The sequence below is a fragment of the Pelodiscus sinensis genome, chromosome 16, assembly GCF_049634645.1.
Source record: "Pelodiscus sinensis isolate JC-2024 chromosome 16, ASM4963464v1, whole genome shotgun sequence".
Taxonomy (NCBI): Eukaryota; Metazoa; Chordata; order Testudines; family Trionychidae; genus Pelodiscus; species Pelodiscus sinensis.
In genome coordinates, this window is record NC_134726.1 from 30,900,405 (window position 1) to 30,928,290 (window position 27,886).

The 27,886-nt window shown below is 49.5% G+C and overlaps 1 protein-coding gene across 1 annotated transcript in view; it reads right to left on the reverse strand.

Annotated features, from left to right (window-relative positions):
- The window catches only part of MMD2 (monocyte to macrophage differentiation associated 2), a 64,238-nt gene extending 37,016 nt beyond the window's left edge, over positions 1-27,222 (reverse strand). Inside the window, exon 1 of the mRNA XM_006112908.4 lies at positions 26,617-27,222. Within this exon, the coding sequence (XP_006112970.2) occupies positions 26,617-26,663 (47 nt within the window). The 5' untranslated portion in view covers positions 26,664-27,222. The remainder of the gene's footprint in view (positions 1-26,616) is intronic.
- Between the last annotated feature and the right edge of the window lie 664 nt (positions 27,223-27,886).

A 27,886-nucleotide genomic window follows, 5' to 3' on the forward strand; every position in this document is an offset into this window, starting at 1 on the left:
TCAGGAATAAGCCCTTTTGCGCAACTGTTCTTGCACAAGAAGCCAGTGTGGACAGGCAACATGAATTTCTTGCGCAAGAAAGCCCTATGGTTAAAATGGCCATCAGAGCTTTCTTGCGCAAGAGAGTGTCTACACTGGCATGGATGCTCTTGCGCAAAAGCACATCTCTTGTGCAAAAGTACATGCCAGTGTAGACGCTCTCTTGCACAACTACTTTAACGCAAGAACTCTTGCGCTAAAGAGTTTTTGCGCAATATCATGCCAGTGTAGACATAGCCATAGTGTATAGACCTGCCCTATGTCTTATCTACATAGGCAGTTATTCCGGAATAGCTGCTCCTGATTAGCTCCATGTGTGTGTGCTCTTACTCTGGAATAAGAGTGCCTTACTCCAAATTAATTTAATGGATTAAGTTAAATGGGAATAAGGCACTCTTATTGCAGAATAAAAGCATCCACACATGGAATTCATCAGGAATAATTAATCTGCTTTTTAAAAATTGCATGCTATCTTTTTCTGGATTATTTTCATATGTATCTAAAGCCAAAGCTACAGCATTAGTAATGCAATTTGCTGACACAGCTGTTAACCTTCTTAGTCCACATGCAAGTGGTGACTATTCCAAATCACAACACCTGAGGATTTTTTTTTAAAGATTTTATTATTTAAAAAACAAAATCCAAAGACTTAAGCAATTTAAAAGCCTATTACAGAAGAGACACATGATTCCATTCATCCATGGATACAGACAAAGGAACAGAAGATACATTTGAGGGCTTGAACAATCTGTCAATGCCCCTTTACAACACCCAACCTAATGGAGACAAAAGTTTTCAAACTAGGAGTCAGGACCTAGTACTGGGTCATGGAATGTCAGGCTCTGGGTCTCGTTGCTGCAGGGGGATTGGGTGACCAGTGGGGCTGCTAAGGCAGCTACCTGCCTCTCCTGCACTGCAGACTGCACTGAATCCCAGAAGCGGCCAGCAACAGGCGTGGCTCCTAGATGGGGAGGGTGGGCGCACAGGACTTCACACGCTGCCCCTGCCCCAAGCACTAGCACTGCATTCCCATTGGCTGGGAACCTGCTGCTGGCTGCTTCTGGGGCGCAGCATGCTCTGTGGGGCCAGGAGACAGGAAGCTGCTTTAGCACCCCCGCTGCACCGCTGGCTAGGAGCCACTCGAGGTAAGCCCCTCCTGCCCCAGCCCTGACCCCCCCCCCAAAGCTGGAGCCCCCTTCTATACCTTAAAGCTCTCATTCTCAGCCTCACCCTGCAGCCCGCACTTTAATCAAATTATGTTTGGGTCGTGGCATCAACAATTTTCTTCAACTGGGTCATGAGAAAAAAAGTTTGAACCCCCCCGGGCTAGACACTTTGAAGGGGCTGCATGTGTGAGGAGATAGGCCAGCTGCTCACCCCAGACTGCCATGAACAAGGCCAACTTTGGGAGAAGATGGGAAGAACCGCTCTTGTTTTTCTTTAGGGAAGGGGGTGTTTGGGAGGCAGGGCTGGATTAAGGGGGGGGGCTAGCCAGGCAGTTGCCTGAGGTGCCAACCTATCGGGGGGTGCCTGATGGCAGCTGTAAGGGGAACCGCGTGCCCGGCTGTGCGGTGCCCCTTAGAGCTGCCATCAGACACTGTGCGCGCCTGATTGCAGTTGTAAGGTGCGCAGTGCACTGGGGGGCAATGCCGCGCATGCGCCCGGGGGCGGAGCCACGTATGCATCACGCGCCCGTTGCCCGGGGTGCAGGAATGGCTCGATCGGCCCTGTTGGGAGGGGATGTGTTCTGCCTTAAGACGGATAAAATGGATCTACAGGCAGTCCCCGGGTTACGTACAAGATAGGGACTGTAGGTTTGTTCTTAAGTTGAATCTGTATGTAAGTCGGAACTGGCGTCCAGATTCAGACACTGCTGAAACTGACCGCCAGTTCTGACTTACATACAGAATCAACTTAAGAACCCCAGGCGTCCCCAAGTCAGCTGCTGCTGAAACTGATCAGCAGCTGATTCCAGGAAGCCCGGGGCAGAGCAACTCTGCCTGGGGCTTCCTGTAGTCAGCGCTGGTCAGTTTCAGCAGAAGCTGACTTGGGGACGTCTGGGGCAGAGCAGCTGGGGTGCTACTGGACCAACCCAGCAGCACCCCATCTGCTCTGCCCCAGACGTCCTGATTCAGCCGCTGCTGAAACTGACCAGCAGCGGCTGAATCAGGACCTGGGGCAGAGCAGCTGGGGTGCTGCCGGGTTGGTCCAGTAGTGCCCACGGGCGCTGCAGGACCAATCGGCAGCGCCCCAGCTGCTCTGCCCCAGAGTCCAAAACAAAAGCCTGGTCTGCTGGGGGGGGAGCACACTAGCTGCGCCCCCCCCCCCCAGCAGACCAGGGACACGGGGAGCAGAGCCGCAGCGGCAGCGGGGTGCCGCGCCTCTGAGGCTTTGCTCTGGCAAAGCCTCAGAGGCGCGGGACCCCCCCGCGGCTGCAGCTTCAGTCCGGGGGCCTGTGGTCTGCTGGGGACCGTCCCCAGCAGACCACAGGCACCGGGTCTCAAGGGGCAGCAGCAGCGGTTCCCGCGCTTCTGAGGCTTTGCTCTGGCAAAGCCTCAGAAGCGCAGGAACCCGCCCGGTGCCCCTGGTCTGCTGGAGACGGTCTCCAGCAGACCAGGGGCACCGGAGCAGCTTACGAACGGGGCTTTCTCGCCCCGACTTCCGGGGCGAGAAAGCTCCGTTCGTAAGTGCGGATCCGACATAAGTCGGATCCGCGTAAGTCGGGGACTGCCTGTACCTTCATCTCAGTGACTCCACCCTCTCGCCCTCACAGCTCACACCAAAACAGCACCAGCTAAGAACAATTTGCCAGTCACATCTGATTAGATGGCATCTTGTAAAAGAGAACGGAACCAGGGGCGGCCTGTCCATATAGGTGAACGAGGCAGTCGCCTAGGACGCCAAGTTAAATGGGGCGAAATGGTGGCGCAATATCGTTGAGAGGTTTGGAGGTGGGGGCGCCGATTGCATGGTTCGCCTAGGGTGCCAGTTGCTGGCAGCTAGTCTAGCACTGCTCCTGAACAGAACAAGACAGAGAAATGGTCAGAAAGTTTCATCTGGACTTCAGCTACGTCTCGACTGCAGGCTTCTTCTGGAAGAAGCTTTTTTTGGAAGAGATCTTCCGAAAAAACTGCTTCTGAAAAAGAGCGTCCACACTGCAAAAGTGCATCAAAAAAGCGATCTGCTTTTTCGAATGAGAGCATCCTGACTGAATGGATGCTCTCTCGCATGTAAGCAGTGATTGCTGTGGACGGAATGGCCACCAGGGCACCTGTGCTTTTTTCCTCTTTCCTCTTCTTCCGAAAGAACTCCTTCTTCCCTGTCCACACATGCCTTTTTGCGAAAGAGCTCTATTGCAAAAAGGCTTCTTCCTCATAGAATGAGGATTACCAATGCCAGAAAACCCCCTCTATTCTTTCGATTTTCTTGCGGAAGAACGCAGTTGCACTGTGGACGTTCCTCAAGTTTTGTCCGTAAAATGGCCATTTTTCCGACAAAACTCGGTAGTGTAAACATACCTTCCTATACCAGCTCCTACTAAGGGAAGCTAGGATTGCACTAAGTGAGCTCCCCATCAAACCTGCTCTTAACACTAACCCATCCTGTGACTCCTGCTGAGAGAGGGTAAGAGTGGAGTGGTAGGATGGGCGCTCACACTATTCTCTGCAGTCGTTTCTGTTCTTGCAAGAAAGTAGTAAGTACAATTTCCCACATGCAGGCCCCAGCAGGAGCATTGGAAGGTGCCCAGAGTGACACGTATGCATTGCTCCAGGCAAGGGAGTTAGCAGAGTCACCATGAAGAATCTGTTTCTTCCCATGCTGCACCCATTATAAATGGGAGCCATCGTCAACTGAACAAGAGGGCTTTCATCCCTTTTTCTCTCCAGTTGCTGCTTCTGGCAGACAATTAGCTGAGCTTTGTGAAGCTGTCAGTCCTAAATGGAAGAACAGCAGCCTGTGCCAGAATTAATATGCACAGGTTGTTAACTGTTGCAAAAAGGTTTCCCACAACCCTCCTCCGGGTCTGACTGATCCTTGTCCCATTTCCCAGAGAGCAAGCTACAAAAATCCCATGCCCGCAACTCTTGACTCTGGCACAAAGAGACTCTTGTCCTGCAGAATCAAAGGCAAGGCCAAAACTGACTGCCCATATTCTCTTCCCCCTTCTCCTGCTTATGTTTTACTCACTGTCACCCAAGAATGAGGATCCAGCATGGAACATCATGCAGATCTATGAGCTATTTTCTGAGTCTCACTTTGTGCAGGGTAGAGAGGAGAGGCTGAAAACCAGATTTTAGCTCTTAGGTGAGATGTGAGAGCCTTTGGGAGCTTGAAGACTCAAGTGGATGGTCTGAGGCTTATGGATCTGAAGCACTGAGATTTCACACACACCTTGAGGCATATACAGCGCATGTGGGGTAAAGGTTTCATATGCACTTGAGCGGGAGGAGCTGCACAACTCAGACAGGGCTTTCCTGCTTTCCTCAGCACTTTTGCCCTACTAACACTACATTGATGACATCATCATATGGTCCTACGGGAAGGAGACTTTTGAAGAATTCCACAAGGGTTTCAACAACTTCCACCCCACCACCAACCTTAGCCTCGACCAGTCCACACAAGAGATCCACTTCCTTGACATTACAATACAATTAAATGATGGCCACATTTCCACCACCTTATACTGGAAACCTACCGACCATTATTCTTACCTATATGCCTCTAGCTTCCATCCAGGACATATCACACAATCAGCTGTTTACAGCCAGGCCCTAAGATACAGCTGGATTTGCTCCAATCCCACAGATAGAGACAAACACCTTCAGGATCTATATGAGGCTTAAATACCCAAACGGGGAAGTAAAAACAAAAAAAACCCCAGATTGACAGAGCCAGAGGAATACCCAGAAATCAGCTTCTTCAAGATAGGCCCAACAAGCATAATAACAGAATACCACTAGTCATCACCTATAGCCCCCAACTTAAACTTCACCAGCTGTCATGATCATGAGGAATGGCCAGCAGCTTGGGGACTAAGGGGTTAACTGTACCGAGGCAGGTAGCAGTCAGCCAATAGAAATGCAGACGGATTTCAAACTGAGACAAAGAAATGTTGGGGTTTTCCTTTCTTTGTCTCTGGGCAGTTGTCTCTCCAGATACTGAGGGGGACAGACAATATGTCCCTCTCCAAGAAAAGACTCTTCACTATCTGTAAGTAGGGCAAAGTCTAGATAAATCCGTTAGGTTTTATTGTTTTATGGTTTGGGAATGGGAATCTGATGTCCGTGCATTTAGAAATGGGGTTTCCTCTCTTTTGAAACTAAGTTTTGGCCCATAGGAGTCCCCATGAGTATATTAATTGGTCACTTTTTCCATCTAGTCATTATGTTTGCAACAGAAGGATTGTTTTGATAATAAAAGTTCTTTCTTTTTTGTTAACCTGATATTGGTTCAGTTCTGTGTCCTGGAAAATCTGTCTGTGGGATCAACCTGATATTGGTTCAGTTCTGTGTCCTGGAAAATCTGTCTGTGGGATCTACATGCCTCTGACTAGGGGACAGCAGACACAGACTGCAGTTTATATTTTCTCTTGTCTTTTTCAAGCTCTTTGGGGAAAAGAGCTTGGGGTACCCTGGGGTTGGGTTTCAAGTGTCCACCCCTGTTTGTGGGTTCAAAAGCACTTGATGGTGGCAGCGGATTTTATCCCCCAAATCTAGGGTTTCAGGATTTGGGGGGGGGAGTTTTCTACCAAAGCCTGGAAATAGAAGGTTTCGGGGTGCTTTTGTGGGCCCCCACTTCTGCATTCATCTTGCCACAGTGGGGAATCAGCCTTGACACCAGCACATCATTAACAATCTACAACCTATCCTGCAAAAACGATCCCTCCCTCTCACAGGCCTTGGGAGACAGGCCAATCCTCGCCTAGACAGCCCCCTAATCTGAAACAAATTCTCCCCAGCAACCACCCATCAGACCTCAAACATATTCACTCAGAAAATTACCCCGCAATAAACTCTGTTGCCAATTCTGTCCACACATCTATACAAGAGACACCGTCACAACCGACCTAACCACAGAAGCCACCACATCAGAGGCTTATACAACTACACCTCCTCTAACTTGAAATATGTCATCAAGTGCCAGCGTGTCCTTCTACCATGTACATTGGCCAAACTGGACAGTCTCTACATGACAAAGGATTTATGGACACAAATCAGATATTCGAAATGGTAAAACATTTACTGTTGGCCACCCTGGAGCGATTCAAATGCCACCCAGCTGAATAGTAAAGCACCTACAGCCTCTAGCATGTGTTTTTAGTGGTGGTGCACATCTATGTGTGTCTTGATGCATATAGCAAAATGCATTCCGCACATCGATGGAAAAAAATTAGAGGGAGCATTAGCTGGGGGTGACAAGAGCTTTGGCTGGGAGTGGGAAGTTCCTGAACTAGGATCCTGGGAGAAATTATAGCAGTACCATGATCTTCTCTATCTAATGTCTTTCACCCAAGGCTCTCTGTGTTCTTTATAAACAGCAATTAACCCTCCTAATGTCCCTAGGAGGCTGGTAGATGCAGCGAGACAGGGTCTGCCCAAGAGCGTAAGTGAGGAATTAAACTCATGCTGCTCCTGGGAGGCAGGCCATGAAAACGTTTGCCCAGAACATACAGCAAACTGAAGGACATGACACAAAGCCAAGTCTCCTGACTCCCAGTGCTGTCTCTACAAGGGGAATGGGGATTGGCTCTCAGTCTGCTTTAGCAGCGCAGCTGGGAGGAATTCAGACAGCTGTTCCCCAGCACACTCCGGCCTCCTAGTGCCTAGTTTGATTACTTGATTTCCCCAAAATTTCTGTGCCAGGCCTGGAGCACCCCCCAGCTGAACTGGTACGGCACTGCACATGCATCCTACCTCAGTTTCCCTACAGGTCCACTTGATGCTTGAGTAATGATACCCTCTTTAGGGCTTGGTTATTACAAAGCCACCCACAAAAAGGTCCATAACAAAAAGTCCCAAATAAACAAAATGTACTTCTGACTTCCAGGGCTCTTCTGAAGCCTGCCCTCTAAACTATATTCAGGGCTCTCTCTCAGTCTGTGTGCCCTTATGGGAGCTTCCCTGCCTCCTGGAGCTAGGTAGCCAAGCAACTATTGTCTCTCTCCTGGCCAGGAGTCCCTAACTCTCCTTCTGGAGAGGAGCTCGGGTCCCATTTGTCTTCTGCTTGCAGCAGGAGTTCAGTCCAGCCTTTCTCCTGTAGCGGGGTAATTGAAGTAACTACAGTCTCCCAGCTGGCACCACTTAGTCCTCAGGCTCAGAAGGTTCGAGAATCTTTTCTGTCATGTCTGGTCCCTTCCAACACAGGAGCCTTCTTATCGCCTTTGCTGTCTGCAGGCATTGGCCCTGCTGCATTTATGTTGGTCCCCTTTTCCCAGCTCATCCCCAATTGGTTGGGAAAGGGGGAGAGCCTTGTGCTGCCATCTGTGCAAAGTTTTGGGACCCAGGCCCTTAAAAAAAGGAACAGGGTTGTCTCCTAATGCCTCTTACTCCCTCTTATTGCTTCCTCTCTCCCAGGTCTTTGTAGCTCTAACTCAACTTTCACTTCTTAAAGAGCCATGGCCGAGTGGATGGACGGGTGGGTGATTCTGCAGAGAGCTGGGCCAAGGAGGGGGGGTTCAGATCCTGATCCCCAGGCAGGCAAAGTTGGAAGATGGCGCTGAGGCAGAGCTGGGGGTCAGGTTCCAGTTGGAAGAAATGTCATGAGCTGTTCTAATGGGATAACAAACCACGTGAGTCTGGCTCTTCCCAGGAGATCTGGGCTAGAAAATGGGCCCAAATTTTGGAGTTTGGATTTGGCTCAGAACCAAACATCACAGGCTGACTTTGGAGTCAGAATTAGGGATTCAGGTCTGGCGTCTGCCTGCCTGCCAGCCTGAACTTGGAAGGGGCTTGGATTTGAGGTTCCCATTTTGGCCCATCTTTAATTGCATCCCCTGAGCTGGCAGAGAGCATCAGCTGGTGCTGACTGTCCCTCTCCCTGCCAACATCCAGCATCCCTCCTGGTTCTTCAGAACCAAGAAAGAGGATTAATTTTTAGCTTGTTCCCAGATGATCACCCATCACACTCGCTCTTGAAATCGCCACGCAATTGGCAAATCCAGCCAGCCCCAATCAGCCTGTGACAGCGTCTCATTACAACAAAAAGACAGGGAACATAATGGCCTCTGACAGATGAGATCATCAATGCCGGGAAGTCCCTCTGGGCTGCCAACAGTCCCTTATGAGAAGGTTCATCCCTTATGGTTTCATCTCTGCACAAGACCAGAAGTGGCTGAGTGTTGCAAAAAGCAGAAAGAAATACCCTGGCAAATGTAGCTGAGTATTGCTTAGTATTATTATTAGTAATAATAAGGATGATGATGATAATAATAGGAGAGGAGGGTAGGGTAGCATTATAACTTTTGAAATATGTTGGCAACCCTACATCATTGCCTCTCCTAACTTCCCTGTCTCCCCCATCTACAGCCGTGTCTATACTTATTGAACTCTGCAGCATCGACATCCCAGGGGTTGATTTAGCGGGTCTAGTAAGGACATGCTAAATTGATAGCTGATCACGCTTCCATTAATCCTTGGGCAGGACTGGATTAAGGCATGGGCTAGCTGGCAGCTGCCCAGGGGGCCAACCTATGGAGGGTGTCTGACGGCAGCTGTAAGGGCTACAGAGTGCCCCTCACAGCTGCCATCAGGCGCCGCGTGCCTGGCTCCCAGATTGCGGGCTGCAGCGGCTGCCCGGGGTGGGGGCCGCGTTAACCCCCCGCGGTGCCAGCTAGCAGTGCCCTTCCCCCTGCAGCCGCAGGGCCCTGCACGGTCTGGCTCGGCCCGCCCCGGGCGGCCCCAGGCTGCACGGCAGCAGTGGTAGACAGGCTGGGTTGGACTGGGCTGGACACGTGCGTCCTGCCGCCGCCAGTTCCACATGCCCTCCCCCACATGCTGGGGCGGGCGGGGCCGCACATGCACCCTCTCCCATGCGCTGAGCACATGCGCCCTCCCCCCACCCGGGGCGCAATTAAACTGTCTGCCCGGGGCGCCTGAATGGCTCGGTCTGGCCCTGCCCTCGGGCCACGACGAGTAAGGGGAGCCGAAGGAGAGTTTCTCTCATCAACCCCTTCAGTGGAGACACTGCAGTAAATCAAACTAAGGTATGTTGACTCCAGTTACGCTATTCACATAGCTGGAGTAGCAAATTTTAGATTGACATTGCCTCCTAGTGTAGACCAGGCCAACCAGTCATCCCCTTTACTCCACCTCTCACCTAACCAATGATCAAAACCATGTGTCTTGTACTAACACTTCAGAATCCCAGGAACAAAATCTCAGGCTTTCTTGTGAGCGTTGTTTGTGTGTGTTGGAGCCATTGTGCCCGTTGCGTGAATTCCTTTCAGCCGGGGCCCGGCTCATGCTAAACTTTTGACTTGTAATCTTATACAGGAGAAACATAGTAATAGGATTCATTTCTCTTCCTTGGCTTATAATTAGGTGGCTTCCTAAGAGTTTAAAACAGCATTACAGAGCAACATGGCCAATGTCCAACATGCACGTGGATTTGGTTGGCCAGATCCCCTGAGTCAGATGCTCTCCAGGGGTAGGCAAATTCAGACCTTGGAAGCTAGTCTCTTCTGCAGAGAGAAGACTCTTTACACCAATGGTTCTCTATCTTTTCTACACTGGGACCCCTTCTTCTATCTTGCCTCCCATTTGATACATGGGAATGGCGCAGTGGATGTGACCCCTTTGACACCTGTTTGTGGCCCCTAGATCAAGACCCCAAGCTCTACAGCATGGGTTCCCAAACTGGGGGACGTGCCCCCCTGGCGTGAAAAAATTCCAGGGGGGACGGGAGGTAACCCAGTCCCCCCTACCATCAATCCGCCCCTCCCCCCCAAGTTTTGCTGCTATTTTTGTTTCGACCCTGGTCAGTTCCTTGTTTGTTTGTTTGTTTGTTTGTTGTTTGCTTAACAAGTTTTGCTGCTATTTTTTTGGAAGGGGGGTGTAATGATTATGAGGGTTATCCAGCAGCCTGGGGATTAAGGGGTTAACTACACCTAGCCAGGTGGAGTGACCAATAGGAATGTAGGTGGGACTTTCAAACTGGGACAAAGGAATTTGGGTTTTTTCCTTTCTCCCTTTTCTCTGTCTGGGTGAGTTCTCTGCAGCTACAGAGAGGGACAAGCATGTCTCTCTCTCTCTCTCTCCAAGACACCATTCTTCATTTTCTGTAAGTAGGGTAAAGTTTAGGTAGTTTTGTTAGGTTTTATTGTTTTAAGGATTGGGTATGGGATCTGAGATCTGGCACTGTTTAAAAGATGTTTTGGCTTTTCTTTGTAATTAAGTTCTAGGCCCAAGGAGTTTCTCCATGAGTATATTTTGTTACCTTTCTATCTAGTCATTATGCTTGCAACAGGAATATTGTTGTAATAATAAAAGTTCTTTCTTTTCTTTTTATTAACCTGGCATTGGTTAATTGTGTGCCCTGATTTTTATTTTAGGGGTGAGATTTCCCAAATGATCTTTCCCTGGTTTCTTTAGCAACATTTGGGTGGTGGCAGCGGAAGTTTTATTCCCAAGATCTAAGTTTTTAAGATTTTGGGGGAAGTTTTATACCAAAGCCTGGTAGATAAGGCTTTGGGGTACACTTGCTGGCCCCCACTTCTGCATTTATCATGCCAGATTGGGGAAGGAGCCATGACAGGGGGCATGAGGGTTTCTCAAAAATAAAAAAGATGGTATGATGCCGAAATTTTGGGAACCACTGATCTACAGTAACAACATGTTTGGCCCACACCAAATGCCTGTGTGACAAACATTCTGAAATACCTGGCTTAGTTCTTATCAAGGAAAGATTTTCCACTGAAAGTTACAAATGCAAACTGTAATCCTAACTCCTTCCAGTGCTGCCATCTGCCAAAACACTCCCACATGCCTACAACCCAGGCATTGTACTCAGTGTCTGCTTCTCTGCATTTGAATGCTCCTTTCCTAGCTCCTACGCACACATATGGCACTCCAGGTTCAGAAAGTTCAGCCTTGTGTGTCCTACCCTTTAAATACAGCTTCCTTCCTCCTTGGCCCTCCCTGCGGAGATGAAAAGAGCCACAAAATCTGCTCTTGGTTTTGCAATTCGCTTCCCTGCGGTGGAAGTCAACCAGCTACCCACATTCTTCTCTCAGTTTTAGGACCGATCCCAGCCTGCATTTCAGAGGGAAGCATCCTGCAAGAGGGCAGATTGGGGGAGAGGGAGCGTTGGGAAGATGGGTGTGAGAGAGCAGAATATTTCCTCTCCATGCTCTTTTAGTGCAGCAAATGGGACTGGCAACTTCTGGTGGGAGGAGAATGAGTCTGAAAAATGGAAACACAAGATGCATGTACACAGAGCCTAGAGCAATGGGATCCCAACTCTGACTGAGGCCTCTGGAGGCTTCTACAATTGAAACTGGATGGGGAATCTTGCATCCAAAGACACTTTTCCAGCTCAACAGGGGCTATTCAAACCCCCTTATACAGTAAAAACAGCAGGTGGGGTAACACCCAAGGACTAATCTGTATGGTGCGACAGACTACACCGTGGGGACTGAGAGTTTCCCTGAATGCAAGTTCAGGGCTAGGTTGTGTCAGAGAGAAAGCCAACAGGAGTGGTGCAAGTGTCACCCTCAAAGGAAACAGAGGAACAGAATTTCTTGGGCATAAAGCTTCCTGGAGTGGCACCACAGGAAGATTTCTGAGCAAGGAAGCTGCCTGCTGTTGTGTGTTTCAACGGTGTTCAGGGAAACAGGATTTTGTGTGCAATCGGAGCAGCAGCCGGCAGTTGACTTTAAGTGCTAAGCTCCTTGCAGTGTGGGAGAAGACTTCATGTGCTCCCCCCACCCCCAAGTGCTGATTTGCCTAGGGATAGGAGGTGGGAGGAGCATGCGAAGTCTCCTCCCACCCTGCCCCCCCCGTCCTGCGAGGAGCGTGTGGTGCTTAGAAGTGCTGCACTCCTCATAGAGCGGGAGGAGACTTTGTGCGCTCCTCGCCCCGCCCCCAGGCCAGTCACGGCTTGGGGGCGGAGGGAGGTGCGGGAAGTCTCCTTCCGCCCTGCCAGGAGCACGTGGCGCTTAGAAGCGCCACGCACTCCCTGCAGGGTGGGGGCAGGGCAGGAAGAGACTTCACACTCTCCCCCCAACCCCAAGCCTTGAGGAGTCTGCGGGGGAGTGTGCAAAGTCTCCTTCCGCCCTGCCAGGAGCGCGCGGCGCTTCTAAGTGCCATGCACTCCCTGCAGGGTGGGGACAGGGGGGAGGAGACTTTGCACACCTCCTCCTGCCTCCAAGCCCTGATTAGCTTAGGGGTGAGGGGAGTGGCAGGGCCTCCGCAGGCCGGATCAACCCACTTGGCAGGCCGGATTCGGCCCGCGGAGGCCCTTTTGCTCACCCCTGGACTACAAAGATGGTCCAAACATAATATTATTCCTCACTTTTACTTAATCCAGATAGCACCGCTTTTCTGGACCACAGAATCTGGCCCATCACCTCAATAAAGTGTACCAGACCCTGTTTAACCCTCTCATTCCAGGCTGTTAATGGAGCCATACAATTTTGCAAAACAATCCCCAGCACAGCATGTTTCAAAGCCCCTGAATGAGAATATGCCATTCTGTTTAGTGGTCAGATGCTTCCTGTCATCACGCTTCTATCAAAAAGGTTGATTTGGTGTATAGACAAGAGGAACAACGTGAAGGAGGTAGTGTGGTCTAATGGCTAGGGCCCTGGCCTAGCAGTTAGGTGTCCTGAAGTCTAGTCCCAGCACCGATGCTGCTGACATACATTTGACCTTGTACAAGTCTTCCCTCCCCCCATCTATAAATAATAAGCTCTTTGAGAAGAGATTGCCTCTGCTTATACATATGCACAGGCTCTTATGCAATGGGACCCTGGTCTCAGCGGGGGCTTCTAGATGCTATTGCAATTCAGATAAGCAATTCAGCATATTTATGAACACCAAAGACATTTTAAGATCACGACTGGTTTGCAAACTAATCACTAGCTGTGTTTTTAATACATGTGGTTGGTAACAGTTTGATCATCTCTAATGTTAGGCTTCCTCAGCCAACATTCTTTGCAAGAGATAGGCACTGCAGTGTAGCCAGCCAAGGATAAGGATAATTTTTAATATTTCATTTCTCCATCTGATCCTCTCTGTCAGTCCAGGCATCAAATCCTGTAATTTCCAGAGATGAGATTGAGCAGCAAACTGTGGAACTGGATGTAGATCTGGATACAAACTTTCCTGACATTTGGGTGCTTGGATCAAAGGTCTGGTTCTGGCCCATCACTGCTAATTAACTTCTGCAATCTGATGCGGAGTATGCCAGTTATTTTATCAAGGGAACTCACATTGTGTCCCCACTCAGCAATAACAGGCTTTAGATTTTGAACAGAAAGTGAACATTTTAAAGTTCAAGTTCTGCTTGGCTCTAGTGGTGAAACACTAACTCTGGATTGCATTGTGTGTTTGTTGCATCACAGTCCCATCCCTGTGGTCATTCAGACTGTCCCCCCCATGGTGATTGCACTGTTATCCACTCATCTAGGTCCTTCTATGATACCCCCTTTGCTGTTATAGCTGAACACCTTGCAAAAATTACAAATAAAAATAACTTTTCTTTCTTTCTCGTTCCAATATTTCAGTTTCTTTCCTTGTGTGCATAAGTGTGTTGAAATTATTGAGTGAAAGCCAAGACGGGAAAATAAGTTTTACATTTAGCTGTAAGCTCGGGGAGGCTGTGCTCATTCTTATCTCTTGCAGGGCTCAGTTTCATTGCCCAGCAACTCCTGGGAAAGTTCTGACTTCTGCTCCCATTGGCCACCTGTTTTGTAACCCCATGTATCCATCAGTGCAGGGGAATTACACGGTGACTGTGCAGCCTCCCTGGGTCCTAGGCTGTTGTTAGAGACAGAAGGGGCCTGTTGGAGGCTGGAGTCAATCTCTCTGCTGGGGCAGGACATAACTCCCTGCAGAGGATGCATTGTATATTAAGATGATACTTTGTTTGCTCTTGAGACGCAATTGAGGCACAAATGAACGCTGCACGAGCTCAGCAAGACCAGATTACTGTTTGCTTTCATAAGGGGTTTGTTACTATGGGACACCACAAACTAGTGCTGGGTGCCGGCCTGCCTCCTCAGCCCAGGATAGGCTAATATCCCACCCAAATCTCTCTCAGGCCTTCCCTCAGGCCATGGTTTATTATTTCAAAGGAAAGCTCACAAAATAACTCAAGACAAAGTTACCCCTGTCCATAAACCAGGCTGCAGGGGCCTAGAGGCCTCACACTCGGTGCTGCTCTCTGCTCCAGGGCCTGTTCCAGGAGCCAGCTGTACTCTTACAACCATCCCCTCAGCCCTCTGGAGGGACTAGGATTGCCAGATGGTTTAACCAAAATTACCGACCCCCCCCCCAAAAAAAACACTGGGGAAAAAAATGTGTTGAGGGGAAAAAGGCGGGGAGACCCTTTCAGAGTGCCTGCAGAGTCAGAATAGGGATAGGAACAGGGGAGAAGCTGAGCACTAAGACCTAGGGAAGACAATGCTTCCCCTTGGTCTTTAGGCTTTTTGCCGGTGGCCATTTTGTGTTATTGATCAAGCCAGAATACAGCTTCCCTGCGGAACCTGGTAAGCAGGTGGTCCGGGGCTGGGCCCAGTTGCTGAGTATGTTGTAGGGTTGCCAGGTGTCCAGTATCTTTGCTTACTGGCCGGGAAAAAAATCAGAAAATATCGAACATGTTAGGTGTCCGGTATTTTCTGAATTTTTTTTACCGGACAGGAGGCGAAAATACCGGACTGTCCAGGTCAATACTGGGCACCTGGCAACCCTAGGGATCACCTGATCCTTTCCCAGCTGGAACAGGGCAGGTTGGCTCTCAGGCCACTAGTCCATATGGAGTCAGTCCGGCTTGTTACAGCACCTGATTCTGCAAGTAGCCCCACTGATTTCAGTGGACTTGCTTATGGTCCATGGAGGCAGAGTCTCACCCTGGGAAGGGAGGGCAGGAATGCAGGCTTGGCTCAGATAAGCACCTCTCTGAGTTGTCTTTAGTCGTTCAAGCAGCTCTGTGCTTGGAGTGGTAAACCGCAGCAATTTTTAAGGCCTCTTTATTCCCACAGTTTTGTCCCACATGGGTTTAACAAAAAAAAGAAAACAACTGTGCAAGGCATCTACGTTCCCGCAGAGGGCAAGTCTGAGCAAATGTAAGCCAACTTCACATATTCAGATATATCAAGATTTATTTAGTAGGCAGCCTCGGACAATACTTGCCAGCCCCCCTGCAGTTCACTCAAAATGAATGAGTATGACTGAAGAACAACTGAATGAATGATTATGACTGAACAACAATGGTTCCACCATAGACCTGTTCTCTCTTATGGTGCGTATCTCTCTTAACCTCAGGCTTCAATTCCCCACCATTTCTGGACTTATGGTGCTAACTGTGAGGTTTGGGTTCTCTTCTTTTAGTGTTGGTGAAAGATGTGATAGAGATATGCTGAGGACTTAGGGCCTCTGTTTTTCCTTCGAGTCAGAGACGAGCTGGCCCTCAGAGGGACTCAGTGGGAGGTGGGGGTGACTGGTTCCACAAGGAAGAACAAGGCATCTCAGGTTTACCTATGACTAGCTCACTTGGGGCATGTCCACAGCAGGGCTAAAGCCGAAATAAGCTACGCAACTTGAACTACGTCTATTGTGCAGCTTACGTCAAAATAACTTACTTTGGCTTTTGGTGCAGTCGACGCAGCAGGAAGTCCAAATTAGAGCATTCTTCCTCCGACTGCCCTTACTCCTCATACAATGAGGGTTACAGGAGTCCGAGTAAGAAGTCCTCCAGCTCAACATTATGTTGAAATAAACTGCTTGCTGTGTAGACGCGAACTATGTTATTTCGGAATAAGGTCAGTTATTCTGAAATGACCCAGCTGTGTTGAGTGTTGGGGAGGCCTTTAATTAGGCAAGGACTCACCTGGGCAAGATAAATGGAAGTTATGCACAGGGAGGGAGGCTTACACTAGAGAAATAGAAGGTGGTGGGAAGATGAACAATTCCCAGAATGTATGGCGACGGCTTCTCAGAGGAAGTTGATGTAAAGGGCCACACAGGCAAAGGAAACCAAGAAAGAATGCTGCCTTCCTTCAGCTAGAGATGCTGAGGAGACATTCTATTTTGTGTTATGTTCTGTCTTTTTGGGCTGAATAAAATTAGAGTACTGATGGAGCTCTGTTCAATATATAAGCTTCACTGGACTTACTAAAATCTCTCCCAGGGAAACTGAGGCTGAGATGCAATGGTAGTGCTGCGCTGGGCCTCAAAGGAAGCGTTCCCTGTAAACTGGATGTTTGTGCAGCTGCTCGGGAGAGATTCAAATGCCACCCAACTGATTAGCAAAGCATCCACAGGTAGGTTTTTAGGGGTGGTGCACATTCACACATGCCATGGTGCACATACAATTATTCTGCACATGGATGGAAAAAATCCACATATAGATGGAAAAGATTAGCAGAAACCAGGGGGTGCTCTAAGGCACACGTAGGCAGTGGTAATGCAAGATATCCAAAGAGAGCTCTTCCGATACCTCACCAATGCCCTACAGCCATTACTTCCGGTGGTATGAGGGTAGTCCATTCTTCAGAGCCCATCCTGGTGCTCCATGGTGACAATAACAATGGTGATGTTTGTGATGTGACCACATACCCAGCAGGAATGAGCCAAAGACCCACCAAACTCATCTCACCAGATGACCAGGGCTTTCAGTGGCTGTATTCGAACAAAGCAATCAAAAGGTGAAAGATTTCATACCCTATTACCCTTGTGCTGCATGAACCATCCATTCTCTTTTCTTCTTGTTGTATGGAATCCATGTACATCTCTGACCCACCCTTACACCTCTTTGTCGTTATGGGCTGTACTTGGATCTGTGCATTTACTGGCTAGGAAGCAGACTGTAACCAATGGTCAAGTTCTGTGCTCAAATACATTTAATACAATTCTTAATGAAGTTCAGGAGGAGGGCAGATTTTGGTACAGTCAGGGTTCATCTCAGCACTCGATCTAGGGTTACTACCATCCCACCTTCACCTCCTCCGGTGTGAAGTGGTTTCCAATATATACGGGGCTTACAGTTTGGTTCAATGGCTGTCAGTCCCCCCACTCTAAAAATTGTTCCCGCACCCCTGCCTCCAAATTTAGCTTCATTGTTGGGAATTTAAATGGCATCTTTTCATTGCAGCTACTGTTTCCATTGTTACTCTTGGCTTAGCTGCCCAGTGCAAGAGCAGACCAACCTAATAACCTCTAGGGTCTTTTACCTGAATAAATTAAATCTTGAGCCTCTGGGAATTATCCTGATTTTGCCTAGCTGCTGTGAGCGGTTCCCTATGGGCCCCCATGTTCTAGGTCTGGTGAAAGAATCCACACACAAGTTGCTTTTTATCATGTTTCCCTACTTTTTTTTTTTTTTTGATTCCCAAAGCAAAAACAGTACTTTTGTGTGCCCAAAGGGAGGGGAGCTTGGACTTGTCCTTGGCTCAGCTACGTAAAAAGAATCCGCGTTTTACTGAAAACTGGCAACAACATTAATACAAAATAACAAAGGCTTTGGACCTCACTCAAACTCAGTGTCAGAAGCAGGCGTAACATCCATAGGCGTCTCTGGGTCAAATGTGGTAGTGATGTGACTGGAGAGGTAAATTACATATTGAGTCTAAGTGAGTTGGGGAAACAAGTGTCAGTCTCAAAGAGGTGTAACATGCACTTATTTGCCATTCAGTGGGCGTGCTAAACAAGTGAAATTGATACATCAAGGTGTCAGACTGGGGGTGGAGCAGGAAAAAGCAACTCAGTGGAGGTGGGTAAAATAAAGCAGGTGGAATCTGATCTGCTTTCAGGCGTAACTGACACTGCCATTTACGTCATGGCTGAATTAGAACCTTTGTGTAGAAGATGATTGTCCTCAAAGATGGAGGAAACTCACTATAGAGCAGCACCAAGATACAGACAACAAAAGGGATGTTTATCCAGTTGAGATGCTTTTGGGGGCCCCTTCCTTTCTCTCGGTCTTTCATGTGCACACACACACAAACACTGACATGAGCAGTGTGTCAAACTTCAATAGGTAGCAGGTTTAAAACAAACAAAAGGAAGTGCTTCTTCACACAATGCACAATCAATCTGTGGAACTCCTTGCCAGAGGACATTGTAAAGTCCAAGGCTATAACAGGATTCAAAAAAGAGCTGGATAAACTCATGGAGGATAGGTCCATCAGTGGCTATTAGCGAGGATGGGCAGAGTCCCTAGCCTTTGTCTGGCAGAAGCTAGAGTTAGGAGACAGGGGATGGATCACTTGATGACTGCCTGTTCTGTTAATTCCCCCTGAGGCACCTGGCATTGGCCACTGTCAGAATACAGGATACTGGGTTAGATGGACCTTTCATAGAATAGTAAAACTGGAAGGGACCTCTAGAGAACATCGAATCCAGTCCCCTTCCCTCACGGCAGGACCGAGCACTGTCTAGATCAGTGTTTCCCAATTTTATTTGGCTGAGGAACCCTTTTCAGCTTTTCAAAATTTCAAGGAACCCCTAGGTTTGTCAAGCAAAAAAAAAAGGGGGGGGGAGGAGAGAGGGACCCACCAATTCATGACCCAAGACCCCCCCCCATCTCCTTTCTGTGAGGCCTCATCCGCTCTGTTCCCCTCCTCTCCATCACTTGCTATACCCAGCCCTTATACTTGTCTCAACCTAGTGAGTGAGATGTGGGGTGGGAATGAGGGATTTGGGTGTGGGAAGGGGTGAGAAGTACAAGCTCTGAGAGGGAATTTGGATGCAGGAGAAAGGGCTGTTGACTCAGGGAGGGGGCTCTAGGCCGGGGAGTGTTGGAAGGTTGGGGTGCTGAGCAAGCCAGGGCTTGTGGAGTATGTTGGGCTCAGGACACAGATTTGTGATGTGTGGATGGTGGAGGAACGTTGTGGCAGAAGACTGAGGATGTGGGGATGCAGGAGTTTGGGGATGTAAGAGACTCAGGACAGGGGTTCCAGTGTATGATAGGCTCAGATTTGGGGTCAGGTGGTGCAGGAGTGTTATGATGTTGCAGTGAAATGGGGGTTTGGCCCCAACTGGGGGCTTGTTGGCCTGGCTTCATTTTTAAATAAAATATGTCAAACTCAAAAGGTTTAGCATTGTCTTTATTTATGAGAGGGGTGAGGAATTTGTTTTGAGCCAAAGGTCACTGACCCACAGAAAAGTCAGTTGGGGCCACACAAGTGAGATGCAAAAAAACAAAAAAAAAAGCTCCTCCAAAAACCCCCAAGCCTCACTAATGTGGTCCCAAATGTGCTGGTGGGGGTAGGGGACAGAGTGCTAGTGGGTGCTGGGGAGAGGGTGCTGCTGGGTGGAAAGATGCTGGCTCAGGTGGCAGACTGCTGGGGCAAGGTGCTGGGACAGGCAGGTGGCAGGGTGCTGGGGTCAGGGACATGGTCCTGCTGGGCACTAGAGTGACTGGCAGGGTGCTGGGACAAGGAACAGGGTGCTGCTGGGTGCTAGCGTGGATGGCAGGGTGCTGGGGCTGGGGTCAGGGCCAGGGTGGTGCTGAGTCCTGGGGTGTGAGGCAAGGTGCTGGGGCCAGGGCAGTGCTAGGGTGGATGGCAGGGCTGCCAAGAAGCGGGATAGGGATGGGGTGCAGGATCTGGGAGGGAGCTGGGGGGTGGAAGGGAACAAGGTCTGGGTAGGGTGCAGACCAGATAGGTAGGGTGCAGAAGCAGGCTGGATGTAGGGTGTCTGGCTATGAGGGAGGGTGCGAGGAGAGAACTTGGGTAGGAGTTGGACCTCCCTGATCTGGCACCCTCTGGACCTGACTGGTCCCAGATGAGGGATTTTTGGACTAGGGGAGGTCATTTCAGGACTCCTGGTCCCCCCTCCTTCCCCACTAGGCTTCTTTGCACCTCTATCCCCTGCAACCGAACTAAGCTGCCCACCCCTGCTGGTTCCCTGCACTTCCCCCAAAACCATCCCTCACAATCCAAGGGAGTGCAGCACCAGTTCCCTGCAGCCCCTCACAGCCCAGCTGAGCTGCCCGTCTGTTCTGTATGCCCTCCCCCATCCACCTCAGCCCAGCTGAGCCCTGCACTGGTTCCCTGCATGCCACCCCCACAGCACAGCTGAGCCCCGTTTCCCTGCACCTCCTCCAAGCCCCACAAAACTGCTGAGCCAAGAGCCGATTCCCTGTCTCTCCCTCCCCTTGAGTCTAGCCCTGGTTCCCGGCACCTCCCTCCTCCTGCAGCCAAACTGAGCTCTGAGCTCCACACACACACACACACCCCACAGCCCAGCCCAGCTCCCCGGACCTCCCCACTCTGCAACCCAGCTGAGCTCAATTTCCCTGCACCTTCCCCCAAACCATGGAGACATGCTGAGCCAGCGCTGATTCCCTGCCCCTGCCTTCCTCCCTCCCCTTGGCTGTGTCTACATTGGCACGATCTTGCGCCAAAGTGGCCGCTCTTGCGCAAAAATGTGCTGCCTGTCTACACTGGCCGTGTGTTCTTGCTCAAGTACACTAACGTTCTCATGTATGAAATCAGGGCTTCTTCCACAAGAACTACGATGCTCCCACTCAGGAATAAGCCCTTTTGAGCAACTGTTCTTGTGCAAGAGGCCAGTGTAGACAGGCAACATGAATTTCTTGAGCAAGAAAGCCCTATGGCTAAAATGGCCATCGGCACTTTCTTGGACAAGAGAGTGTCCACACTGCCATAGATGCTCTTGTGCAAAAGCACAGCTCGCACATGGAAGAGTGGATGTGTTCTTGCACAAGAACACTTGCGCAAGATGTTCTTGCACAAGAATCAACCAGTGTAGACATAGCCTAAGAGTTTCCTCACATGAGCAAAATGAATTTTGTGTTGTGCACCAGTATTGAGCTCATGTGGATTGTTTGGATGTGCCACCCAAGTTATTAATAAATATTTTTAAACCTCTACCTTTTCCCTCCGCTGCCATGTCAGCTCCCCTGGTGCCTGCTGCCCCCTGACTCCTCACCCTCCTCTGCTGTCCTGACTCCTGCTCTTCTCACTGTCCTCATCCCTCCTGCAACCTGCCCCCCTCCACCAGCCATTCTCTCTCCCCGTGCCCACTTCTCCAGTAGCCCCACTCTGATCATGTGAGCTACCCTTCCTCATCCCCTTTTCTAACACCTCCCCTCCCACTGACACCTCCTCTCCCCTCCTGCCCTTTTCCTCATTGTCTGTGCTTGGCCCCCTGGCAATTGTCTCTCTTCCACCCCATCCCTTTGGTGTAGTGGTCACCAACCACTGGAGGTTGCCGGGCACCAGGGGGTGTGGCCGTTCGCCCGCCGGGCGCCAGAGGGCGGAGACACTTGCACGCCCAGGGGCGGGGCGGCCCCCCCCAAGTGCCGCAAGCCTGGGGCCGGCTGCCCCCCCCAAGTGCCACGAGCCCAGGGCCGGCGCCCCCCCCCCCAAGTGCCATGTGCCCGGGGCCAGCGCCCCCCGCCCCTCAGAGCACGGGCGGCCAATCTGTGGCGCTCCCGGGGCCGGTGCTCACCTTCAGGGAAGGTCGCGCACAGCAGGGACAGGTCCGGGGGAGAGACGCTCTGGGGCCGGGCTGGGAGGTCGCGTGCGCGGGGTCGGGACCAGCTCCATGCTGGCTAGCCGGCTCTCTCTCTTTTTCAGAGGGGGCGGGGGAGCGCCGGCTCCTCGCGGAACCCCTCGTTGTGCTCCGCGGAACCCCAGGGTTCCACGGAGCACCAATTGGGAAACACTGGTCTAGATCATTCCTGATAGATGTCTGTGCAACCTGGTCTTGAATATCTCCAGTGCAACCTCCCTAGGCAATTTATTCCAGTGTTTAACCACCCTGACAGTTAGGAAGTTTTTCTTAATATCCGACCTAAACCTCCCCTGCTGCAGTTTAAACCCATTGCTTCTTGTCCTATCCTCAGCGGCAAAGGAGAAGAATTTCCCCCCCTCCCTCCTGTGACACCCTTTTAGGTATCTTTGTTCTGACCCAGTATGGCTGTTCTTATGAAGTTGGTTTTCCTTTCTATTGTGAGAGCCACTTTCAATCTACAGTGCTCAGCTTTCCTTGGGAGCCCTCTTGTCAGATTATTGGGAGAACCTGACATGCTAGTGCCAAAGGGGCAGCTCTCATGGGAAATTGGAATAAAGCAGAAGGCACTTCCAAGGGACCTGTTTAATGATCTGGCTGAACAGCACTACCTGGGAATTCAGGGCTTTCTTGTTCATGGAATGGAATCAAATTCAGTTTCTTCTCTGCAGCTGTTATAGACTTTCTTCAAATTCTTTCTTTCTTGCCATCCTCCCTCTCTTCCTGAAGCCACACAACATTTAGAAGCAGGCCAACCCTGCTTGAATCTTGGGGTGTGTCTAGACTACCTAGTTTTGTCGACAAAAGTGGACTTTTGTCGACAAAACAATACCAGCGTCTACACTACCGCGGAGTTCTGTCGACATAACGTCGACAGAACTCCGCGGTTTTGTCGACGCTGGTATACCTCATTTTACGAGGCATAACACTTTCTGTCGACAGAACTCTGTCGACAGAAGGTGTTATTGCCTGTAACACTGCGTCCAGACTACGGAGTTCTGTCGACAAAGCGGCTTGCTTTGTCGACAGAACTCCATGTGTCTGGACGCAAATTGTCGACGGAAGTTTTGTCGACAGAATCTGTCGACAAAACTTCCGTCGACAAAACGCGGTAGTCTAGACGTACCCTTGGTTAACATTCTTGCCTCCTGAGCAAGGGACAGCCTCCTGTCTTATCTGGCAGTTCATAAACCACTCCCACTTTGATTGTTGCCTTTCATCTAATTCTCTTGCTAAGGTCTTTCATCTGGCTGTTTTTCCAGTGCATTTATTAATGACCAGTCGACATGAATCTCTTCCTTCCTTGCGTCTCTTGAATCAGATAATACAAAAGAAATCCCTCCCCCACAAAAAAAAATCAGTTCCAAATTCCTTTTATGAGATCAAGAATTTATGCTACTCTGGCGAAGGGGTGGGAGGAATCAATGCCACAAGAGTGAAAGCTCCCCACTCTACAACCGGTATCAAGATGCATCTAATGCCTCCCCAAGAGGCCAGGCTACACCTGTCCCTATTTATAAAATGCAGCCAAGATGGGATGGATGGAGAGCTCCTTTTCAGCTGTGATTCCTAACGTACTGAGAGGGCTCGCTACCCAATCCCTGAATCACAAGCCTTTCCTCTTCTGGTCCCTGGCCCTTCCAGATCTTGCCAAGCCAGACATTTAAACTCAGGTCTCCAGCTCAGCATGGCAGTTCTAGCACTCAATTAGTCAGTGGGCTATATTTGTATCATTTATGCTCCAGGAAGAACTATCCAAAGACTTCAGCAAAAAGACTTTGAAAAACAAAAGCCAGGCCCTTAGGTTACATGTGGGAGGAGATTTATCTTCACGCACTAAAAGTTCCAGTGCTGCTCATTTGTCCTGCTTCCCCGGCTCCCTAATCCTGTCTGAGAAGAAAAAAGAGAAGACAGAAAGGAACCTTGCCCCTCCTGTCAGTTAGCAAGGCTCATTCCACTCACATCCCCCACTGTGCCTGTCCTAACAATGGGCGCTTAGCAACTCATTCAACAAGCAACACTTGTGGGACAAAAAGTGTATTCAGTCATATCTAGCAGATCAGTTTCTCTAACTGGACAGAGAGGGATTTTCTAAAGCGGGCTCGCTCCAGCGGCTTCCAAAATATGCTTTGGTCTGGAGCCCAGAAAACTGACATCATTTCATTCATCTGATCACCTTCCTATTGCCCTTTGTAAAAAGGGGGGGAAAAGCCCTTGTGCAGTCTCCTGATGATTAAAAAGGGATCTGTACTGGACAAGGAGGTTACAAAGCATCATGTGCTTCACCCAGTTTCCCATGTGTAAACAGGAGGAGAGCAGTACAGCTTCAATTTTGTCAGTAGGAACGTTGTGTTTAAATCCCTATGAAGGAAGAGAAGAGAGTCTTCATTCAGGATTTGTGTATACTCGGTTCCTGAGACAAAGGGATGAGGAAACCGGCTTTGTGACAGGAATTGGATAGCCATTTGGAATTTGTCAAGTCAGCAGCTCTTTCTCCACATCACAGAAACCACCCCCCGCACAAGAACTGGCATGTGCAGCAGGGAGAGAGGCTAAGGACCGAACAAACACAACCACTGAACTGTTCTCTCAGGTATTTCCCACACGTCAGGGCTAACTTAGGAAACCCTGGCTAAGGAGCTGGGTGCAGGAACCTTGAACTGCCGTTGCTTGTAATGCCCAAGTACTGTGCATAAAGGAGCCAGGCTTAACGGACTGTTTGATGCCTTTCTTTCCCCATTCACTGAATTCACTGAGAAGTTCTGTTTTCAAACACCATCTCACAGGGTATGTCTACACTACCCTCCTAGTTCGAACTAGGAGGGTAATGTATGCATACCGCACTTGCTAATGAAGCCCGGGATTTGAATTTCCTGGGCTTCATTAGCAAGTGCGGTATGCATACATTACCCCGCTAGTTCGAACTAGCGGGGTAGTGTAGACATACCCCCAGAGCCTTTCCATTGCAACATCACTTTGTCTGGCTACAAATGATACTATGACAGTGATTATACTTTCTACTTGACTCACTATGCCTGTCTTCAGGGTTAAAATGAACAATTCAGGTGTACATTGCATTTCCTGTCTGAGATGCCTGACAATAATTTTCTGTTGCAATTTACTTAGGAATATAGGACATGGGACTGAAAGGTATTTCCTGAGCCATTGAGTCCTATACTATGCGAGCACAGGGCACCAATATTCATTCTAATTTTTTACATCCACGTGTGGAATAAATGTTGTTATATGCACCAAGGCATGTGCAGATGTGCACCACCAATAGAAACACATGTTGCTGACTGGGAGCTGCTCTGGGCACTCTCGTTATCAGCTGAGTGGCATCTGAATGTCTCCTGCGTGACCGTCCAAGCACACAACTTGCTGGGAACACAGAAGGCACCCCCCATCATCATATTGTCCTGTTCAAAAAGGCATCATGACCCCCATTAAAAGTAGTTACATTCCTTACTCTCACCACGCCTCATGAAAGCCTGTTCCAGAATCTCACTCTGATAGTTAGCCACCTTCTAATTTCCAATCTTAGTGTATTCATGGCCAGTTTGTACCCATTCGTTCCTCTGCCAACATTGTCCTTTAACTTAAATAGCTCTTCTCTCTGTCTGGTGTTCTCCCCCAAATGTATTCAGAGAGAACAAGCCTTCATTTTGCGAGGCTCAACAAGTCAAGTTCTCTGTCTCCTCTTGAAAAGATAGGATCTCTAGTCCCCTGATCATTCTAATACCTCTTCTCTGTACCTAGTCCTGTCAGAATTCACCTTTTTTGAGCATGTGTAATGCCCTGAGTTTCTCTGTATATTGGTTGGACACATAGAAAATTCATACCCTGAGCTATTAGAAAAAGTTGCCAGCACTGGGGGAGACTGTGCTGCATGGGAATCTGTCCCAGACTAAGGGAAGGGTCAGAGATCCAACTCTCTGTAGGAAGCAGCTACATCACAGACAGACAACTCAAGCTGTCCTTTTGGATCTGTGAGACAGCCAATCAGCCAGTTCCACCAATACTCTTCCAAAATCCATACACGATCCCAAAGTCCCTGAGACCCACTAGGATCCCTGCCTGCCCTTAACAGAAGCAATACAAAAGGAAGAAAGGTCCTGCAATTCTCTTAGAGTTGTGTTCAAGTCCATGGGGGTTTTGTTATGGGGCCAGCTCTGCAAAATGTCAGTCTGTCACACTATGGCTTGTGCCCCTCTAGGAGATACTTCTGGTCATCGGCATCTTCTTTGAGCTGGCTGGAAAGATGGCCTTGAAGTCAAGCCCCAGATCTGGGAACTTGCTAACCAGAAATCTATTCCCAAGTCCATGACACTTTCAGGCAAGTCATGTACAGACACATTTTTAGAAGTGGCTAGTGGGTGCCCCATCCAAATGAGACTTCTGGGAATGGGGAGGAAGGGGGGGCTAATTTTTAAGAGGTGCACAACTCCAAAGGGTTATCATGGGTCAAAGTGTCCCAAGAAGGACACCCAAACATTGAAAGACTCAACGATCAGTGGCCACGTTTGCTTGAGTTTCCCCACCAGTGAAATGGGACTAGTCATACTTATCTCACAGAGGTGTCATGAGGCTGAATTTATTCTTGTCTACAAAGGTGCTATGAAAGTGCAAAGGACTATCATTAAACCTGGAAAACAAAGCAGGGGTGTCAGCCCTGCAGGTGCCTTGTGCTCTGAGGAGCTGAGCATCTTTCAAACTCCGCTGTCAGCTTAATTTGCAGTGTCCTGAAAGTGCCAACCAGGAATTCAATCCTTACTTCCTCTATGAAAGGGCAGGGGTTGGGAGGGATCCTAGAGGGTTTCAAAACACAACGCAACATGGTTCAGTTAAAGGAATTAAGAACACAGCCACTTGGCTTTACCTGGCATATCTTGTCTTCTGAAAATCCAGGATTCTGGACATGAACATCTTGGAAGGTCCATGAGAATCCAGCTCTGGTCCAGACAGTGTTGAAGAGAGGCGGGAAGGTGGGAGGAAGAAGCAGAGTGAGGCAGGGAGGAGAGGAGGAAATTCAAGAGCAGCAGGTTATATCCCAGAGACAGATTTTTCAGCTCAGTAGCGGACAGGGGGCAGGGGAGTCTCTGTGATTCCTCTGACCCAAGGAGGAAACGGCGACCCCCAGGGTAACTGTATCAACTTCATCCGCGCTTGCTTTGTCTGCTGGCTCAGGCATGTGGAGGTAGCAACTCACAGTCCTAAGGACCAGCTCTCTCGCTCTCTCTTGCTCTCTCTCCCAAACACTCTGTGTGTGTTTAAAATGCTAAAGAGAAAAAATCAAGGCCACCCTTTGCTTCTCCCGCCCCCTGTTGCACAAGAGAATAATACAATAAAAACAAAAGAAACCTAAGAGAGAGCGTGTGTGTGTGTGTGTGTGTGTGTGTGTGTGTGTGTGTGTGTGTGTGTGTGTGTGTGTGTGTGTGTGTGAGAGAGAGAGAGAGAGAGAGAGAGAGAGAGAGAGAGAGAGGGAGGGCGGGAGGAGACATGGGTCCTGCTGCAAAATAATAATCCAACGGGGAGGAGGAAAAGAAGGCAAGCGAACGAGCAATCCCCTCCTGCCCCACATGTCACAGCAACCTGCCCAACCTGCCTTATCCACACAGCCAGCTTGAGCAGAGCTATAAATACACCCAGCGGATCAAATAGCAGCCGATTTGAATTTAAAATGTAATTAAAGCATGTCGAGGGTGGAGCTGCAGACAGATGGACAGAGACAGACGGGGGGAGGCAGGGGGAAGTGAGCAGCTGATGATGGGTAGAATCACTCAGTGCTTCCCCAGACATGGAGCCCTTAGTCGGCTTCCCTTGCTCCCAGCGAGGGCATGGCCTTCCTTGCCTTCGCAGGTACTTTGAGGAGGTGACTCTTTTCTGCATAGGACTCCTGCTTCCCCCAGGGCTGGGCCCCTTCCCTGTCTTGAGCTGGGATGCTGGGAGATGGTGCCGGGAGGGCAGCAGAAGGCACTGCTCTGGAGACATCTGGAGCTGCATTCTAGGAGGTACCGTTCTCCCGGAGCTGCCTCATCTGGGCATGGAGGAAGGGAGGTTTCTCCCCTTTCAAGCTAAATGCACCTTTTTTATCAGGGCATGAATCTCAGTCAAGAGCTGTAACTAGTCAAGACTCTTTATAAACAGCC